Genomic DNA, 21,510 nt, shown 5'->3' with positions numbered 1-21,510 from the left:
AAAGATACATATAGTTTATGCATGAATCACGATTACTGAACAGCCCCAAATGAAGCTCCCTCCTTCGGCTAAGTTGACTCGTCTCTGCGAGCGGCGTAGTAAGTTCTTTCCTTAATCCCTTTTTATTTTCTGCAACTGTATATGCTGTATTGTTTTGTCCCCTTTGTAAAATCTATTTTATATTTTTTATAAACACTGCCCCTGTTTGGACTAAATATCAAATGTAATAGGTTGTTCCTTTTGTTCAGTAACCGTGCCCCAAAGCCATACGCTACCAGAACCAGGCCTCCAGTCAGCCTGTATTTTAAAAAAATGACTGGTTGTGGCAGCGAGTAGTCTGGGGTTATCATGGAGTTAGCAGTGATCATACGGGAGTATATACATATATTCCATGCGTTGGAATCTGGAGGTGTATGTACCATACGCTCACTGTTAGTTTTCCGATAACCAACTTATTAGTGGAGTCAGCGGGCGGCCTCCTCCATTGATCGTCGGCCAATCGTGTAATTGTCTGGACGATAGGGGGCAGAAGAGAGCTTTTCAACACAGAGATCACAGTGGATGGTTCTGCGTGACCTTCCCGGGCTGTGATATTGTGATAATCCTTGACATTGTAGAATTCAAAAATGCACCACAAATCAGTTTCTGCAGCATAAAAAAAGCACAATGGGCCTGAGGTTTCTATAAATCCCATGCACCTTGATCTAACTGAAATATGCTGCATTTTTTGAGCAGTGAAAGTATGCAACATCAAAAATGCACCAAATACACATCATAGAAACATAGTCATAAGAAATATCTGGCTGCATTGTTTTTTTATTTAAAGTAAACAAAGCATACAGAATGCCAATGAAAAAGTGACATAAAACTGTTTTACTATTCTGTGTTGGCCTCATGGCATTATTCATATGCATCTTTGGTGGTGTTTTTTTATTTTGTGACTTTTTTTAAACAATCCTGGTGTCTTTAAAGAGAAAGAGGAGGAAAGAATCATTATGGATTTTGCCTGGATATAAAACTGTAACATGGACAAAAGTCAGCACATGTTCTCATTGTAAATACACCTTCAATATTGTTCTTATGTGCACCAGACCCAGATTTTTCCTGCATTCTTTCATGTGCTAAGCATTTCCTGGCACCAGATATGATGATTCCTCCAGGGTTCATGTTATCTGTAATTCACAATGTCACTGAATCTATTAACACGTATCATGTTTATCTTTTCAGGTATGAAAAGAAGGTCCATTTCCAACCATTTACCGGATAATTTTCCTGCCCAGTTCACCTCACCAAACGATTTAATGGAAGGGAAACATCTGTTATTCCTCACATTTTCTTACAGTTTCATTTCACTCTAATAATACTAATGAAGCACTACAGAAAGTCTCAGCAACAACATTCTTCAGTTACCTTTAAAAATAAGCACAAATTAAACAGCTACATAAAGATATTAGCCACTTCTAGTTTGGATACAAATTCTTAGTGGCTCTAATCAGTGTTGTCATGATTTCTGAATTTTCAATAACTGGATAACTAGTTTATTAATGAACATTTGTGAAAAAAGTATAGCAATGAAGGGTGATCTTTACAAGTTAATTGTCTGAAAATGTCCCCCATTTTGTGTCTGCATCTCATATACAGAACTCTGCATCTCCATTATATCCACAAATTCTGCATAGTTTGATCCTGCTTTCAAAGGCACTTCCATCTGTCCATTTGTGTCTTATTTATACACTCTGTTAAGAAATAGGGAGAAGATGGATGTAGGTATGACTGCAGCATTAGACTATACAAATTTTGTTTGAGAGTCGGTACATACGTGGAGACACATCAATCTGCATAGAAGCTGTAAACCGCATTTTAATTCAGGACTACTAGCTAGGTAAATAAATTTTTCATTTTAGGTGCTTAAAGCACACCTGTCAGCAGGATTGTGCTGAGTAAACCACATACACTGTCAGGCGGGCGCCGTTACACTGATTAAAATGATACCTTGGTTTATACACTCTGTTAAGAAATAGGGAGAAGATGGATGTAGGTATGACTGCAGCATTAGACTACACAAATTTTGTTTGAGAGTCGGTACATACGTGCACTTAAATTTATGGATTTGACCCACACAATTACATATGCAGTATTTAAAATAGGAGGCAGGTCACTGAAGGATCAGTGATGTGTCCAAATTGCAGAGAGTGAATATATAAGCAGAGCACAAAATAAGGCCCCTTCCCACAGCCCGCAGCAAAGCACGAGAATCTCATTATCTCAAAACTGAAAATAAAGGTTACACAAGAACCACAGGACCGATTTCATCAACCAAGGTATCATTTTAATCAGTGTAATGGCACCAACCTGACAGTGTATGTGGATTACTGAGCACAATCCTGCTGACAGGTGCGCTTTAAGAACATTAGGAAAACTGGTTACAAAGGATCACATAGCCTTTACCTACAACATTACAAAATCTATTACACATTTAGAATAGCCATTTATGTTATTAAGTATTCTGAATAAGCGCTAGCTTCCAAGCAGATAATACCTGCATTCAAGAATCTTTTTTTACTATGGCACCAGTTATATTTACCATAAAAACATAAAAATGTTACAATTCTTTAGGTAATAGACACTTCGCTTACCAAATATTTGGGTTCAATTCCTGCTGCTTGTAAGAATCAAAATCATCTCTCAAAATAATACTTTCACTATGGATTTCAGCTGAAAAAGAAAATGACATAAGTATACAGTTAACGTATTAATGTTGGTACAAATATACACTGTTCAAAAAATAAAGGGAACACTTAAACAACAGAATATAACTCCAAGTAAATAAAACTTCTGTGAAATCAAACTGTCCACTTAGGAAGCAACACTGATTGACAATCAATTTCTCATGCTGTTGTGCAAATGGAATAGACAATAGATGGAAATTATTGGCAATTATTAAGACACCCTCAATAAAGGAGTTGTTCTGCAGGTGGGGACCACAGACCACATCTCAGTACCAATACTTTCTGGCTGATGTTTTGGTCACTTTTGAATGTTGTGGTAGCATGAGAAGAACTCTACAACCCACAGAAGTTGCTCAGGTAGTGCAGCTCATCCAGGATGGCACATCAATGCGAGCTGTGGCAAGAAGGTTTGCTGTGTCTGTCAGCATAGTGTCCAGAGGCTGGAGGCGCTACCAGTAGACAGGCCAGTACACCAGGAGACGTGGAGGGGGCTGTAGGAGGGCAACAACCCAGCAGCAGGACCGTTACCTCTGACTTTGTGCAAGGAGGAATAGGAGGAGCACTGCCAGAGCCCTGCAAAATGACCTCCAGCAGGTCAGAAGTGTGCATGTGTCTGCACAAATGGTTAGAAACCGACTCCATGAGGGTGGTATGAGGGACCGACGTCCACAGCCCAACACCGTGCAGGACGCTTGGCATTTGTCACAGAACACCAGGATTGGCAAAGTCGCCACTGGCACCCTGTGCTCTTCAGAGATGAAAGCAGGTTCACACTGAGCACATGTGACAGATGTGACAGAGACTAGAGACGCCGTGGAGAGCGATCTGCTGCCTGCAACATCCTTCAGCATGACCGGTTTGGCAGTGGGTCAGTAATGGTGTGGGGTGGCATTTCTTTGGAGGGCCGCACAGCCCTCCATGTGCTCGCCAGAGGTAGCCTGACTGCCATTAGGTACCGAGATGAGATCCTCAGACCCCTTGTGAGACCATATGCTGGTGCGGTTGGCCCTGGGTCTCCTAATGCAGGACAATGCCAGCCCTCATGTGACTGGAATGTGTCAGCAGTTCCTGCAAGATGAAGGCATTGAAGCTATGGACTGGCCCAACCGTTCCCCAGACCTGAATCCGATTGAGCACATCTGGGACATCATGTCTTGCTCCATCCACCAATGTCACATTGCACCACACACTGTCCAGGAGTTGGCGGATGCTTTAGTCCAGGTTTGGGAGGAGATCCCACAGGAGACCATCCGCAACCTCATCAGGAGAAAGCCCAGGCATTGTAGGGAGGTCATACAGGCACATGGAGGCCACACACAATACTGAGCCTCATTTTGACTTGTTTTAAGGACATTACATCAAAGTTAGATCAGCCTGTAGTGTGTTTTTCCACTTTAATTTTGGGGGTGACTCCAAATCCAGGCCTCCATTGGTTAATAAATTTGATTTCCATTGATGATTTTTGTGTGATTTTGTTGTCAGCACATTCAGCTTTGTACAGAACAAAGTATTCAATGAGAATATTTCATTCATTCAGATCTAGGATGTGTTATTTGAGTGTTCCCTTTATTTTTTTGAGCAGTGTATATATAACAGCTATACAAAAATTAAATATCTACGTAAATACTGGACAACTCTACTTTTTACTGACCAAGTTCTATTAGTTAATATGCCAGAGCCATAATTTCTTATTACTACAGGCCATAAACACCACAGTCAATAACAAATATACTGGATACTACAATTTACAGGAGAAGCTGCTGAAAACAATGCCACTTTCTCAGAGATCAATCAGATGCTCTGAATTTAAAAAGTAAAGGTTTACCTTACAGAATTCTTGCTCTGCTGATCCCCTGCATTTACGCTGCAGACACAAATGCTGAGGGCTAGCTCAAACTAGCGTATAACACAGCCGAGTGCTATCCAATGCTTTATTGGATGGCACTCAGCCCAATGTATGGGGCAGTGCGAATCTGCTATTTTTTTCTCATGCTGATTCGGCATGAGAAAAAAATTGCAGCATGCTGCGAGTGGTTAAGCAAATTGGATAGCACTCACCCATTCAAGTCTAAGGGTATGCGTAAAGAATCGCACTGCTCTCAGAGTGTAGCCTATTTACCTGGACACAGACAATGGGGAAGATGAAGAAATTAGGTTCTCCAACTTCTTCTCACCTGTAATATGATTCTCTCATGCCAGAGAATTGGAACACACTTAGATGACAATCTGATGAAACTCTGACAGAGTTTGAGCCGATTGTCATTAGCATAATCGAGCCGATTCTCTCGCATGAGAGAATAAACGCATGTGTGACCCCAACCATTTAAGGCTATATTCACATCACATTCTATATGCTGGAAAAAGCTCACAATGTATAATCTACACACGTGGTCAAAATTGTTGGTACCCCTCGTTTAATGAAAGAAAAACCCACAATGGTCATAGAAATAACTTGAAACTAAATAAAGTAATAATAAATTAAAAATCTAAGAAAATGAACAAATGAAAGTCAGATATTGCTTTTCAACCCTGCCTCCACAGAATTTTTAAAAAAGTAAACTCATGAAATAGGCCTGGACAGAAATGATGGTACCCCTGAAAATAATGTGATAAAAAGGACATGTTAAATCAAGTTGTGTCCACTAATTAGCATAACAGGTGTCTACAATATTGTAATCAGCCAGTGGGCCTGTATATAGCGCTACAGATACTCACTGTGCTGTTTGGTGACATGGTGTGTACCACACCCAACATGGACCAGAGGAAGCTAAGGAAAGAGTTGTCTCAGGAGATTAGAAAGAAAATTATAGACAAGCATGTTAAACGTAAAGGTTATAAGACCATCTTCAAACAGCTTGATGTTCCTGTGACTACAGTTGAACATATTATTCAGAAATTTAAGATCCATGGGACTGTAGCCAACCTCCCTGGACGTGGCAGCAGGAGGAAAATTGATGACAAATCAAAGAGAAAGATAATACGAATGGTAATAAAAGAGCCCAGGATAACTTCTAAAGAGATTAAAGGTGAACTTCAAGCTCAAGGAACATCAGTGTCAGATCGCACCATCCGTCGTTGTTGATCCAAAGTGGACTTCATGGGAGATGACCAAGGAGAACACCGTTGTTGAAAGAAAATCTTAAAAAAGTCTGACTGGAATTTGCCAAACTACATGTTCACAAGTAACAAAGCTTCTGGGAGAATGTCTTATGGACAGATGAGACAAAAATGGAAGTTTTTGGCAAGGCACATCAGCTCTATGTTCACAGATGGAAAAATGAAGCATATCAAGAAAAGAACACTGTCCCTACTGTGAAACATGGAGGAGGCTCTGTTATGTTCTGGGGCTGCTTTGCTGCATCTGGCACAAGGTGTCTTGAATCTGTGCAGGGTACAATGAAATCTCAAGACTATCAAGGGATTCTAGAGAGAAATGTGCTGCCCAGTGTCAGAAAGCTTGGTCTCAGTCGCAGGTCATGGGTCTTGCAACAGGATAATGACCCAAAACCCACAGCTAAAAACACCCAAGAATGGCTACGAGGAAAACATTGGACTATTCTGAAGTGGCCTTCTATGAGCCCTAACCAAAATCCTATTGAGCAGCTTTGGAAAGAGCTGGAACATGCCGTCTGGAAAAGGCAACCTTCAAACACGAGACAACTGGAGCAGTTTGCTCATGAGGAGTGGGCCAAAATATCTGTCGAGAGGTGCATAAGTCTTATTGACAGTTACAGAAATCGTTTGATTGCAGTGATTGCCTCAAAAGGTTGTTCAACAAAATATTAAGTTAAGAGTACCATCATTTCTGTCCAGGCCTATTTCATGAGTTTAATTATTTTTTTTAATTCTGTGGAAGCAGGGTTGAAAAGCAATGTCTGAATTTCATTTGTTCATTTTCATAGATTTTTAATTTATTATTACTTTTGTCAGATTCAAGTTATTTCTGTGACCATGGTGGGTTTTCTTTCATTAAACGAGGGGTACCAACAATTTTGACCACGTGTGTAAATGGAGACTGCTGTGGATGCCACTGTATTTACCAGATACATCATGAGATTCAAGTAAGTATTCATTAGGCATTTGTTAAACAGATGCAATTATAGCCAACAGGTGATGTATGCCACTGTTAGTTTATGTGCACACAAGGCCTATTTCAGGTGGATTCCGCTCCGTAAAAGCGCTGCCTAAATGCTCAAAAGAATGAACATATGCATTTCAATGTAAAAATGAATTGCTATTCATTTGTTCAGTCTTTTAGGTGTCTTTTAACTACTTCAGGTAAAAAAAAAAAAGACGACAAGCGGTTAAGAGAAGTTAACTGACCATTATTCATCCCATTTTTTCTCTCTTAAGATGTTCTATACTTTATAATAGAAGTCAATGGGAAGGCTGAAAACATGCTCAGGTATCTGTTTCAGCATTTCTCCAGCACTTTTTTTTTTAAAAATTGCTGGCACTTTCTTCATTGTAATTGATTAAAAAAAAGTCTTGAAAACACATGCAAACAAAAAAAGACACCGGAAAAAGCTCAAAAACCCACTGGTGGTCAAACATGTTAAAAAATGCTCAAGACACAACAAAAACACTAAAAAGATGCTTCAGGAAAAAAAGCCGAAGTTCAGTGAGGCATCCCATCCACCTCATGAAAACCTCTTTGGCTTCACCAATCTGAAAAAGATGTCATGTGTACATACCCAAAGGCTTCCTTCTAGGAAATCATATGCTACAATCATAGACATTTGCCAGGTGAAGCGAGAACGAGGCTGTACAGGTAACTCGCGGTCATGTCTCATGGGCGATGATGTTAATGACGTCATCGCCCATGAGACATTACCGCGAGTGAGCTATACAGCTTCGTTTTTGGTTCACCCGGCAGTTCACAGCCGCCTGGTCACACAGAGAGTAGAGCAAGAGCAGGAATGATAAGCGGTGAAACGCTTAGCATTCTGGCTCTCGCGTTGCTCAGTACCCTGTGAGAACCCCGCTGCTGTGTTGCACAGTGATGTCAGTAAGGTTACCGCAGTTCACAGCCGCCAGGTTCTCGCAGAGTGCAGCATCAGAGCCGGAAGTGGCTTTTGCTCCAGTCTATGGAGCGTTGTTCTCTGAACAGGACTCCATATGTTAGACGAAGAAGATGGGGATTGTCGTGGGACCTTCATGGGGACAGCGGACCAGTGAATTTTTTTTTTAATAAATGGGTAAAAGAGGGAAATTGTTGGGGAGTGATTTTTTCAAATAAAGGACTTTTGTGTGTGTGTTTATTTGTTTTGACAACGGGCTGCAGAAATAAACTAAAACAGCATTTAATCGGCACATGTCAAAGCCAAATACTAGGAAGTATCAAAAATAAATATGCGTTTTTTAACTGTGGATTTTCTAATGCAATTTAATGGGGAAAATCCGCACATACAACTCAGCGTAGCCGCAAGAGATACTGACATATTTAAACAGTGGGCATGAGATCTTTATAAATCACATCCACTTAGCTTGATCTGTAAGATGCTGCATTTTTTGGTGCAGCCAAAGTACGAAGCGTCAAAAACACACCAAAAAGTAATCATGTGAACTTAACCTAAGAGGTAAGCAACAGTTAGGAGTGGTGATGGGCGGACCCCTGGATGTTCAGGTCCGGTGGGTTCAGCCGAACAGCTATTAAAAGTTCGGGTTCGGGTGCCAGAACCGTACCCAAACCTGGAGCCCATTCATATGAATGGGGGTCCCGAACATTCATGGTTTTCCATGCTGTCATCTACATAACAGTGTAGGAAACAGGGGCCCTGATCGGCGGAAACATCATTATCGCCAGTCAGAGCACTGCAGGATCACACTATCAGAAGTCAGCATGATCCCACAGTTGTGATTGTGACCCGCGGTAAAAGGCTTACCACGGGTGACAGGCGTAGGTTAATGAGACTACTCCCTTCATCAGCCGACGCCTGCTGTTACTGTAAACAGCGAGTGTAGGCACAGCTGATTGAAGAAATCATCTCTCATCAGCAGGCGCCTGTGCTCCAAGTAAAAAAAAAAGTTAAAATTAATAAATATTCAGATAAAAATAAAAAACACAGTTATACACATCTACACCTAATCCCCAATGCCCTTGTCCCTGTAAAAAATAAAAAAACACCATAATACTCACCTTAACGCCTAATCTCCGATGCCCATGTCACCAGTAAAAAAAAAAAATAAACCACCCTAATCCTCATCTATCCACCTTCATCCAGGTAATCCATAAGTCCCACGGCGATCGGATCATTTGTAGAACAGTCATATCCAGAGATGTGACTGCCATACCTGGAAGCCGGCAATACACTGACAGGAGCGTAATCGCTCCCGCAGTGTATAGTGCCTAGCTGCCATGAGAGAGGTCACAGGAATTTGTCAGCTGATGAACTCCTGTAACCTCTCTCACAGCAGCTCAGAGCTACACACTGACACAGGAACAATTACACTGTTTCAGTTAGTAGCCTGCTGTTCTGTAGAGCAGTCACATCTGGTGATGTGACTGTTCTACAAGTGAGATCGGTGTGGGACAGTATGGATTATCGTCGGACACATGAGCTATATTGTTGCTTTTTATTTTTGTTTTTTACATACGACAATGGCTTCAAATGGATTGGGCGCTAGGTGAGCATAAGGTTGTTTTAGTTTTTTTTACAGGGGACAATGGCTTCAGAGGATTCTTGCTGTGTCTTTATTTAAAAACTTTTACTATGGAGTTAGTAATGGGGGCAACTTATAGATACCTCTTCATTGCTAACCTGGGCTTCATGTCAGCTGCCAATACAAGGCAGTCATGAACCTCAACCCTAGTACTCAGCTTGCCAACCCCATCAGGGCAAGTGGGAAGAGCAAGGCTAAGCCCCAGATTTGGCTCATCTTATTGATGCGCCATTTCTGGGGCAGCTGAAGGCTGATGTTAATAGTCTCAGAGGGGGCTAGTATCCATAGTCCCTTCCCTGGCTAATAATTTCAGCCCACAGCTATCTGGTTAGATTTTATAGGGGGACCCTACGCCAATTTTTTTCTGGGGTCCCTCTATAATCTAGCCAGTAAACGTTAATCAAACAGCTGTGAGACAGGTTAATAGCCAGGGATCATTTGGGCCCCTTCCTAGGCTATTAATATCAGCCCACAGCTGTCTGCTTAGCCTTTGCTGGTTAGATTTTATAGGAGGACCCTATGTCAATTTTTTTCTGCGTTCCCCCTGTAAACTATCAATCTATCTCTATCTATCTATTATCTACAGTACAGACCAAAAGTTTGGACACGCCTTATCATTTAAAGATTTTTCTGTATTTTCATAACTATGAAAATTGTACATTCACACTGAAGGCATCAAAACTATGAATTAACACATGTGGAATTATATACTTAACAAAAAAGTGTGAAACAACTGAAAATATGTCTTATATCCTAGGTTCTTCAAAGTAGCCACCTTTTGCTTTGATGACTGCTTTGAACACTCTTGGCATTCTCTTGATGAGCTTCAAGAGGTAGTCACCGGAAATAGTCTTCCAACAATCTTGAAGGAGTTCCCAGAGATGCTTAGCACTTGTTGGCCCTTTTGCCTTCACTCTGCGGTCCAGCTCACCCCTATCCATCTCGATTGGGTTCAGGTCCTGTGACTGTGCAGGCCAGGTCATCTGGCGTAGCACCCCATCATTCTCCTTCTTGGTCAAACAGCCCTTACACAGCCTGGAGGTGTGTTTGGGGTCATTGTACTGTTGAAAAATAAATGATGGTCCAACTAAACGCAAACCGAATGGAATAGCATGCCGCTGCAAGATGCTGTGGTAGCCATGCTGGTTCAGTATGCCTTCAATTTTGAAAAAATCCCCAACAGTGTCACCAGCAAAGCACCCCCACACCATCACACCTCCTCCTCTATGCTTCACGGTGGGAACCAGGCATGTAGAGTCCATCCGTTCACCTTTTCTGCGTCGCACAAAGATACGGTGGTTGGAACCAAAGATCTCAAATTTGGACTCATCAGACCAAAGCATAGATTTGCACTGGTCTAATGTCCATTCCTTGTGTTCTTTAGCCCAAACAAGTCTCTTCTGCTTGTTGCCTATCCTTAGCAGTGGTTTCCTAGCAGCTATTTTACCATGAAGGCATGCTGCACAAAGTCTCCTCTTAACAGTTGTTGTAGAGATGTGTCTGCTGCTAGAACTCTGTGTGGCATTGACCTGGTCTCTAATCTGAGCTGCTGTTAACCTGTGATTTCTGAGGCTGGTGACTCAGATAAACTGATCCTCAGAAGCAGAGGTGACTCTTGGTCTTCCTTTCCTAGGGCGGTCCTAATGTGAGCCAGTTTCATTGTAGCGCTTGATGGTTTTTGCAACTGCACTTGGGGACACTTTCAAAGTTTGCCCAATTTTTCGCACTGACTGACCTTCATTTCTTAAAGTAATGATGGCCACTCATTTTTCTTTACTTAGCTGCTTTTTTCTTGCCATAATACAAATTCTAACAGTCTATTCAGTAGGACTATCAGCTGTGTATCCACCTGACTTCTGCACAACACAACTGATGGTCCCAACCCCATTTATAAGGCAAGAAATCTCACTTATTAAACCTGACAGGGCACACCTGTGAAGTGAAAACCATTTCCGGTGACTACCTCTTGAAGCTCATCAAGAGAATGCCAAGAGTGTGCAAAGCAGTCATCAAAGCAAAAGGTGGCTACTTTGAAGAACCTAGAATATAAGACATATTTTCAGTTGTTTAACAATTTTTTGTTAAGTATATAATTCCACATGTGTTAATTCATAGTTTTGATGCCTTCAGTGTGAATGTACAATTTTCCTAGACATGAAAATACAGAAAAATCTTTAAATGAGAAGGTGTGTCCAAACTTTTGGTCTGTACTGTATATGACGCACCCCTGGACCTTCGTCGCGCGGCATCGCGCGCACGGGAGCTTACCCGGAGCCGGATCTGTTGAGGGTTGTAGTCTCGTGGCGGTGACCCGGTCCGTGCCCAGGGAGTCAAACTGAGCGGCGATGTATTAGCGGTAGATGTTGGACGACTACGCCACCCGTTGAATGCAGCGAAGGAGCTGCCGCTGCAGGGCAGACCGCTGAGGCCGGTGGTAGGATTGTGCAGCGTGATAGTATCACCCCCAACGGGAGGGGTATGGCCTCAGGGCAGCCGACGTGGATGATGGGGGTAGCAGGAATCACTCAGAGACGATGCGGTGTAATTCAGGGTCTTTACTGGTGATAAAGATAGACCCTCCCGGAGTACTGGCTAGCAATCGGGGCCTGGTCAGTCCTTGAGCAGATGGGATCTCCCCTGGCCAGGCGGAGTTGTAGGCCTCCCAAACTGACTGTACTCTTCTGGCTACCTTGCTAGAGGCGGGTATAAGTAGCCCACGTCCCTGAGTGTACCGTGTGGTGCTCACCCGTATGGCCGGTGACTCAGGGCCTTCTAGTGGCGTCCGCTCCACGACGGCGGTGCTGGTCCCACGCGTGTGACCGTGCCTTCGGGTTTCTTGGCCAGAGGACCTGAAATCCCCTGCCGGGCGGTTTCTGCTGCTGGGTAAAGATTAGTCCCCACAGCCTCGGACTCCGGGTCCGGTGATAGCTTCTCAGTCAGGGCGAGCTCTGCAGCTGCCAGTCCCTGACTCCTTATAGCACTGCTCCCACAGAGCTCCTGATGTTCTTTTCCTAGATCTGCTTCTCTTCTCTGTCTCTACTTCTTCTCTACTCACTAACCCTGCCTCAGCCCTAGGTTTATATAGGGGAAGTTCTTCCCCTCCCAGGACTGGGCAGGAGGTGTGGCATGCATAGGATCCCTGACCAAGAGACCTCCCACCTGCTCTCAGACATAACATTGCTGTTACTGTGGAAACCAGACCCCTGGGGTGCCACATTCCCCCCTAGTGAAATTTAGTACTCCGGGACTAAACATAACAAGGTATAAACAATAATAATACAATAAGAAAAACACATAAAGATGGTTACGGCGTGTCCGCAACCGGGTGCAGTCTTTGAAGAAAACAAAGGTGTCCATTTCACCAAAACAGGGAGACGTAACCAGGTAGGGGTCTGTCCTGCCCCGAGTCCTTAACAGTCTTTTAGTCCATTCCTGGGTTACGCTCCAACCAATTGTACAAGGATTCCCGGTAAATCCACCAAGGACTCCTAAAAATAACTAGAAACACATAATTATTTACAAGTAACAGACAGGTGACCACAAATAAAACAATTTAAACACTTCAAATCCTCCAACGTGCGGGTAACTGGCCTCTAGTGGCCCTAGTGGACCTACGGAGTTGACTGTCTGGCCCTGAACTACAGGGTGTAGGAGCTGTCAAGGGTAAACTGGGCAGCTGTCTACGGGCTCTTTGGCTCACTAGGGGTACGGCAGGCTCACTATGAGCAGAGGGTTGATCCTCCTGTTCTGCTTGTGTGGAGTCTGCTGCCTCCTGGACCGGCTGCTCTTCCAGCTCTACCTGTTGCTCCGTAGGCACTTGGGATGCTGGTTGGAGGAACGTGAGGACGGGTACCACAACTGCACCATTAACTTGAGTCCAGGATCGAGGGAAGTCTCCGAGCACAGTACTAACCATATCTTCCCTTTCCTCTACGGGTCGAGGGTCTTCTTGCTCTCCTTCTGGGTTCCGTAGCTGTTCGGGACACTTCTTCAGGTGATCCCGGGATACAATGGCTGTGGTTTCCCCTCCGTCTTTACTGATGGTACAAACCTTTGGGTTGTCGTGGCTTGAGGGCAGTACGGTGTACGGGTCCTTCTCCCACTGGTCGTCCAACTTGTGGAGCCGTCTCTTCCTCTTCAAGACCTGCTCTCCAGGTACCAGGGGAACAGCGGGAGCATACTGGTTGTAATTTTTCTCTTGTCTTTCCCTAGCGAGACAGAGACTTCGCTCCACGCTCTCCTGTACTTTCCGGTACTGCTGCTGCCTCTCTGTGTCCCAGTCTGCTTCCGGTGAAGTGTCCTCGGGTGTCAGGACTCCCATCTCCAGGTCAACAGGTAGCTTACCAGGCCTTGCCCTCATTAGGTAAGCCGGGGTACAGTTGGTGGAACCTACAGGGATGTAGTTATATAGGTCCACCAGGTCGGGCAGCTTCTCAGGCCACAGACTGCGTTCTTCCAGGGGCAACGTTTTCAGAAGATCCATTACCACCTGGTTCATTTTCTCACAAAGTCCATTAGTTTGCGGATGATAGGGTGTCGTCCTTATCTTCCGGCAGCCATACAGATTGCAGAATTCCTGGAAGACCTCCGCTTCAAAGGCAGGTCCCTGGTCCGTCAGCACTTGGTCCGGGTACCCGTGTGGACGGCAGAAATGCTGCTGGAAGGCTCTAGCTGCTGTTTGAGCTGTTAAGTCCTTAACGGGGACGACAACCAAGAACCGGGAGTAATGATCCACAATGGTTAACGCGTAGACGTAGCCACTTCTGCTTGGGGTCAGTTTTACATGATCCAAGGCTACCAGTTCCAACGGCTGCTTGGTGACAATGGACTGAAGGGGGGTCTTCTGGCTGGCACGGTCCTTCCTTCTTAGGTTGCACGGGCCACAGTCTCTGCACCACCTCTCGATGGTTCCCCTCATGCCTACCCAGTGGAACCGCCCGCGCAGCAGGAACTCCAGCTTCTTCCATCCGAAGTGTCCAGCCCCGTCGTGGTATGCCTCCATCACCATGGCTGCGTCTCTTCGTGGCACCGCTACTTGCCAGATTAGTTCATGCGTCCGGGAGTTAACCATTCTGCGGCACAACTTCCCCTTGTAAAGGAACAGTCGACTCTTCTCAGCCCACAGTTGTTTGGCTTCCTCCGGAGCGTCTGGGTCAAGGCGAGCCTCTGGCCGAGTCAGCATCTCCTTCACCAGTCGGACGGCAGGGTCACTGTCTTGCGTTTCCTCCCAGTTGTAGTGAGGCAAGGGGTTAAACGTAGCGGCTTGCTTACTCCTTACCCGATGGGAATACTGGATAGTCCCATGACGGTGGAACGCGGGGAGTTCGACTTCTTCCAATCCCTCTGGATCTTCTCCTACGTCCGGTAGGTTTGGCATCCTGGACAGGGCGTCCGCGTTGGTATTGGAGCGTCCTGCCCGGTATTTGATTGTGAACTCGTAGTTGGACAGACGGGCCATCCATCTCTGCTCTAGGGCACCGAGTCTTGCCGTGTCCAGGTGTGTCAACGGGTTGTTATCCGTGTACACGGTGAACCGGGAAGAAGCGAGGTAGTGCTTAAAGCGTTCGGTGACTGCCCACACCACTGCCAGGAACTCTAGCTTAAATGAGCTGTAATTCTCAGGGTTTCTTTCGGTGGGTCGCAGTTTTCGACTGGCGTAAGCGATTACTCGTTCTTTCCCCTGCTGGATCTGGGACAGTACGGCTCCTAGCCCGATGTTACTTGCATCGGTGTAGAGGATAAAGGGCTGGCTGTAATCCGGGTACGCCAGGATTTCATCCCCCGTGAGGGCCATCTTCAGCTGGCGGAAGGACTCTTCTTCTAACTTCTCCCATTTGAAGGGCGGCTTCTGGTTCTTGGCCTTCCGGGACTGGCCTATCAGGAGGTCCTGCATAGGAGCTGCCTTTTTGGTGAAACCGGGGATGAATCTGCGGTAATAGCCTACCAACCCGAGGAACTGCCGCACTTCCTTTACACTGGAGGGACTTGGCCATTCCTTAATTGCAGTGATCTTATCAGGGTCGGGAGCCACTCCGTCAGCGCTCACCACGTGTCCCAGGTACTGCACCTTTGGTTTTAGGAGGTGACACTTGGAGGGTTTTACCTTTAGGCCGTAGTTTGCCAGAGCTTCGAACACTTCCGCCAGGTGTTTCAGGTGGTCCTCATAAGTCTTGGAATATACGATGACATCGTCCAGGTACAACAGGACCGTCTCGAAGTTTCTGTGGCCCAGACAGCACTCCATTAATCGTTGAAAGGTTCCTGGTGCGTTACAGAGTCCGAACGGCATGCAGGTAAACTCGCTAAGTCCCATCGGGATGGTGAATGCGGTCTTCTCCCGGTCCGCCTCTGCTACAGGAACCTGCCAGTACCCGCTAGTGAGATCCAAGGTAGAGAAGAAGTTAGCAGATCTTAAAGCAGCCAAAGACTCCTCTATCCTTGGTAAGGGGTACGCATCCTTGTGTGTGATACGGTTGATTTTCCGATAATCTACACACATCCTCATGGTGTTGTCTTTCTTTTTGACTAAGACTAGTGGAGCTGCCCAGGGGCTACAGCTATCCCAGATCACCCCAGCCTCCTTCATGTCCCTAAGCATCCCCTTGGCGTGTTGGTAGTGTGCAGGGGGTACGGGTCGATACCTCTCTTTTATGGGAAGATGGTCTCCCGTGGGGATGTGGTGTTCTACCCCCTTGACTCGCCCGAAGTCTAACGGGTGTTTACTAAACACTCTCTCGTACTCTTGAACCACCCGATAGACTCCCTGTCTCTGGTGTGAGGGAGTGGAGTCAGTACCCAAATGTAGTTGCTGACACCAGTCCTCCATTATTTCCTTAGAGCCGTTACTTTCCTCCGGGGAAGATGGAGGCAAGGGTTCTACGGACTGTATGGAATTTTGATTGATAGTATACAATTTGGCTAGCGTGGCATACCGGGGCAGGTACACTTCCCTCTTCCCGATATTTATTATGCGAACGGGCACCCTCCCATGGCGTACATTGATCACCCCCCGTGCTGTCAAAATGGTGGGCCTACTGTCTGAGTAAACTGGTTCTACCATTGCCTGGTAATCTCTACCTCTCAGACCAATAGCTGCCCGGCACCAAATCATCATTTCACTTTTTGGGGGCATGGCAATAGGAAAAGGGTCACACATTCTTACGCTACCAATCTCACCACCGGAGAGTTCTATCTGTTGCCGTCGCATCAGTGCCCGGATCTCTTTCTGGAGCACTCGCTGCTGGCCGGAGCTGGCGTTCTTGGCAACCTGCTGTAAAAGGAAAATCACCTCTGCAAGACAATTTTCAATTACATTAGTTCCTAGAGTTATCTTTGGGTGACTCTCGTGCTTGTCAATGTCTACAATGATCAGTCCCTGTGCCGCCAATTCGACTCTACCGATTTTAATGGTCACCTCTTTAAATCCAATCTGTGGCACGGGCTGACCATTGCTGGCGATGATACTCAAGTCGTCGTCAGGGTAGCGGGTGATATCCGAGTCATTCCAGTACTGCTTGAAGAGCACGTACGGGATAGTGGTAACCTGTGACCCGGTGTCCAGTAGGGCACTCATGGGGATGCCATCCAGTACCACAGGCAAGACTGGACGTCCTCCCACATATTTGTCGCGCCAGTTCGATGGGCCTGATGATCTTTTTCCTGGGGTTTGGCCCTCTACCCCAGGTTGTGCCAGTTTAAAGGACAGTACCTTGCCATATGTCCGGGTTGATTGCAGCGGCGGCAGATGGGTTGTCCGTCCTCGTTGTATCGGTCGCTGTGTCTTCCTCTGGCCGGTGGGGTCCTCCTTGGTCGACGCCACGGGATGTCCTCTGGTCCGGATGCCAGCTGGATCTTCCCTGGAGTGGAAACCTGTAAAGACTGCACAGTTCGGGTTAGCGCGGCAACGCTTTTAGCTAGCTCTTGGACCTGATGGTGCAGGTCTGGAGCCGGGTCATTGTTCAAAGCCTGCGCATCAGCTCCCACAGGCCCTGCCGACAAGGGTGCCGCCTCCTGGTGGTAAGTGGTAGTGGGGCGTCTGTGGGTCACAACGCCACCTGGTGCCGGTTCTCGGAGCACCCGGATGGCTCTGTCCTTGAACTGTGCAAATCCCAGATGAGGGTCCTGTAAGGCCATTGCCCGCAACTGGGTCCGGTGGGCATTGCAATATAAACCCTCTATAAATTGTTCAGTCAACAGCCTGTCCTCGTCTCCCACGCCGTCAGGGTCGGTCTGCTTAATGGCTCTCAGGGCCTCTTGTAGGTTCAGGGCATAGTCCCTTATACTCTCGTGTGCTCGCTGCTTGCACCCGTAGAATCTAAGCTTGATCTCGGCTGAGGTGCGGGTATCAAAGGTGTCCCTCAGCCGGGTTAGTATCCCTGCAACAGTCCTTCCCCCAGGTGGCCAGGACTTTACCTCCCTTTGGGCTGCCCCGGTTAATTGGGCCACCAGGATGCTCACTTTTTGCTCTTCTGTGAGGGGATACACCTGGAAGAGGCTATCCAGCTTTTCTCTAAAGTCATGCAGGGTATGTGACTCCCCTGAGTACTGGGGTAGCCAGGCTGCCCCCGGGATATAGGGCATGGTGAAAGGCATGACCGCAACAGCGGTGGCGCTGGCGGGGGTTGAAGCGGTGAAGCTCTCCTCCGTATCCGGCATCCTTCTCCCCCCTAGTGCACCGTGGCCTACCTTGCGATGATCCTCTTCCGTAGGCCGTGGCTCCGCAGTGGATCGTCAGGGTTGAGGACCTTCCGTCGCGCTCCTGTGACGTCGGCGTCTGCTGGGCTCCTTCCAGGACCTTACGCAACGTCCGGACGTGAGGCGGGGCTTCAGTTCTCGCGCGCTTTCGGAGTCCACGCCCCTCTTCTTCCCGCGCGGCGTCCTCAAGATGGCGTCCAATGGCGGGAAAACTCCACGTATGGCGGGAAGAAGGCTAAAGATGGCGCCGGATGGCGGGAAAACTCCACCGATGGCGGGAAGGAAGCGGAAGATGGCGCCGGATGGCGGGAATCTTCACCACAGGTAAGTTTGAACAGTCTTTTTCAGGCACGCAGTACCCGGTGGTTGCGGGCACGAAATCCTGCCGACTACGCCAAAAGTTGACGCACCCCTGGGCCTTCGTCGCGCGGCATCGCGTGCACGGGAGCTTACCCGGAGCCGGATCTGTTGAGGGTTGTAGTCTCGTGGCGGTGACCCGGTCCGTGCCCAGGGAGTCAAACTGAGCGGCGATGTATTAGCGGTAGATGTTGGACGACTACGCCACCCGTTGAATGCAGCGAAGGAGCTGCCGCTGCAGGGCAGACCGCTGAGGCCGGTGGTAGGATTGTGCAGCGTGATAGTATCACCCCCAACGGGAGGGGTATGGCCTCAGGGCAGCCGACGTGGATGATGGGGGTAGCAGGAATCACTCAGAGACGATGCGGTGTAATTCAGGGTCTTTACTGGTGATAAAGATAGACCCTCCCGGAGTACTGGCTAGCGATCGGGGCCTGGTCAGTCCTTGAGCAGATGGGATCTCCCCTGGCCAGGCGGAGTTGTAGGCCTCCCAAACTGACTGTACTCTTCTGGCTACCTTGCTAGAGGCGGGTATAAGTAGCCCACGTCCCTGAGTGTACCGTGTGGTGCTCACCCGTATGGCCGGTGACTCGGGGCCTTCTAGTGGCGTCCGCTCCACGACGGCGGTGCTGGTCCCACGCGTGTGACCGTGCCTTCGGGTTTCTTGGCCAGAGGACCTGAAATCCCCTGCCGGGCGGTTTCTGCTGCTGGGTAAAGATTAGTCCCCACAGCCTCGGACTCCGGGTCCGGTGATAGCTTCTCAGTCAGGGCGAGCTCTGCAGCTGCCAGCCCCTGACTCCTTATAGCACTGCTCCCACAGAGCTCCTGATGTTCTTTTCCTAGATCTGCTTCTCTTCTCTGTCTCTACTTCTTCTCTACTCACTAACCCTGCCTCAGCCCTAGGTTTATATAGGGGAAGTTCTTCCCCTCCCAGGACTGGGCAGGAGGTGTGGCATGCATAGGATCCCTGACCAAGAGACCTCCCACCTGCTCTCAGACATAACATTGCTGTTACTGTGGAAACCAGACCCCTGGGGTGCCACATATATATCTATCTGTCTATCAGTCTATCTATCTATTATCTATCAGTCTATCTATCCATCTAACCATCTCTTATCTATCTGTCTATCTAATAATATGATAGATATATAGATAGATAATAATAGGCAGGGAAGCGGCCATGGATAATAGCCCCCTCCGAGGCTAACAACATCAGCCCTCAGCAGCCCCAGAAATGGCAGATCAATAAGATGCGCCAAATCTGGCGCTTAGCCTCGATCTTCCTACTTGCCCTGGTGCAGTGCCAAGTAGGATAATAGGGTTGGGGTCCATGTCAGCCTTGTATTGGCAGCTGACATGAAGCCCAGGTTAGTAATGGAGAGGCGTCTATAAGACGCCCACATTACTAACCACATACAGTGGGGAAAAAAAGTATTTAGTCAGCCACCAATTGTGCAAGTTCTCCCACTTTAAAAGATGAGCGAGGCATGTAATTGACATCATAGGTATACCTCAACTATGAGAGACAAAATGAGAAAACAAATCCTGAAAATCACATTGTCTGATTGGGATTTGATTTAATCTCGATACTTTGTTATATATCCTTTGTTGGCAATGACAGGTCAAACGTTTTCTGTAAGTCTTCACAAGGTTGGCACACACTGTTGCTGGTATGTTGGCCCATTCCTCCATGCAGATCTCCTCTAGAGCAGTGATGTTTTGGGGCTGTCGCTGGGCAACACGGACTTTCAACTCCCTCCAATGGTTTTCTATAGGGTTTAGATCTGGAGACTGGCTAGGCCACTCCAAGACCTTGAAATGCTTCTTACTAAGCCACTCCTTCGTTGTCCTGGCGGTGTGCTTGGGATCATTGTCATGCTGAAAGACCCAGCCACGTTTCATCTTCAATGCCCTTGCTGATGGAAGGAGGTTTGCACTCAAAATATCACGATACATGACCCCATTCATTCTTTTATGTACATGGATCAGTCGTCCTGGTCCCTTGGCAGAGAAATAACCCCAAAGCATGATGTTGCCACCCCATGCTTCACAGTAGGTATGGTGTTCTTTGGATGCAACTCAGCATTCTTTCTCCTTCAAACACGACGAGTTGTGTTTCTACCAAACAGTTCTACTTTGGCTTCTTCTGACCATATGACATTCTTCCAATACTCTTCTGGATCATCCAAATGCTCTCTAGCAAACTTCAGATGGGATCGGACATGTAATGGCTTAAGCAGGGGGACACGTCTGGCACTGCAGGATCTGAGTCCCTGGCGGCGTAGTGTGTTACTGATGGTAGCCTGTGTAACGTTGGTCCCAGCTCTCTGCAGGTCATTCACTAGATGCCCCCGTGTGGTTCTGAGATTTTTTCTCACCGTTCTTGAGATCATTTTGACCCCACGGGGTGAGATCTTGTGTGGAGCCCCAGATCGAGGGAGATTATCAGTGGTCTTGTATGTCTTCCATTTTCTAATTATTGCTCCCACAGTTGATTTCTTCACACCAAGCTGCTTGTCTATTGCAGATTCAGTCTTCCCAGCCTGGTGCAGGGCTACAATTTTGTCTTCACCATAGTTGGTGTTCACCATAGTGGAGTTTGGAGCGTGACTTTTTGAGGTTGCGGACAGGTGTCTTTTATACTGCTAACAAGTTCAAACAGGTGCCAGTACTACAGGTAATGAGTGGAGGACAGAGGAGCCTCTTAAAGAAGAAGTTACAGGTCTGTGAAAGCCAGAAATCTTGCTTGTTTGTAATTGACCAAATACTTATTTTCCATCAAAATTTAAAAAAAAAATTCTTTCCAAATCAGACAATGTGATTTTCAGGATTTGTTTTCTCATTTTGTCTCTCATAGTTGAGGTCTACCTATGATGTCAATTGCATGCCTCTCTCATCTTTTTAAGTGTGAGAACTTGCACAGTTGGTGGCTGACTAAATACTTTTTTCCCCACTGTAGTAAAAGTTTTTAAATAAAGACATGGCAAGAATAAAATCCTTTATTTTAAATAAAAGTCCACACCATTTTTTACATATTTATTTAAAAATAAAAAACACAGTTATACAC

At 46.5% G+C, this 21,510-nt stretch overlaps 1 protein-coding gene across 6 annotated transcripts in view; it reads right to left on the bottom strand.

Moving 5' to 3' along the window:
• RELN (reelin) overlaps positions 1-21,510 on the bottom strand; it is an 895,263-nt gene that overhangs the window by 484,647 nt on the left and 389,106 nt on the right. For all 6 annotated transcript variants that reach the window (XM_073652257.1, XM_073652259.1, XM_073652258.1 and 3 more), the window contains exon 6: positions 2,637-2,715. In XM_073652257.1, the coding sequence (XP_073508358.1) occupies positions 2,637-2,715 (79 nt within the window). The remainder of the gene's footprint in view (positions 1-2,636; positions 2,716-21,510) is intronic.

Source organism: Phyllobates terribilis, unplaced genomic scaffold (genome assembly GCF_046119375.1).
Source record: "Phyllobates terribilis strain yellow unplaced genomic scaffold, ASM4611937v1 Scaffold_11__3_contigs__length_659146591, whole genome shotgun sequence".
Classification (NCBI taxonomy): Eukaryota; Metazoa; Chordata; class Amphibia; order Anura; family Dendrobatidae; genus Phyllobates; species Phyllobates terribilis.
The sequence above is the reverse complement of the archived record's forward strand: the minus strand, read 5'-3'. Positions and strand labels throughout refer to the sequence as shown.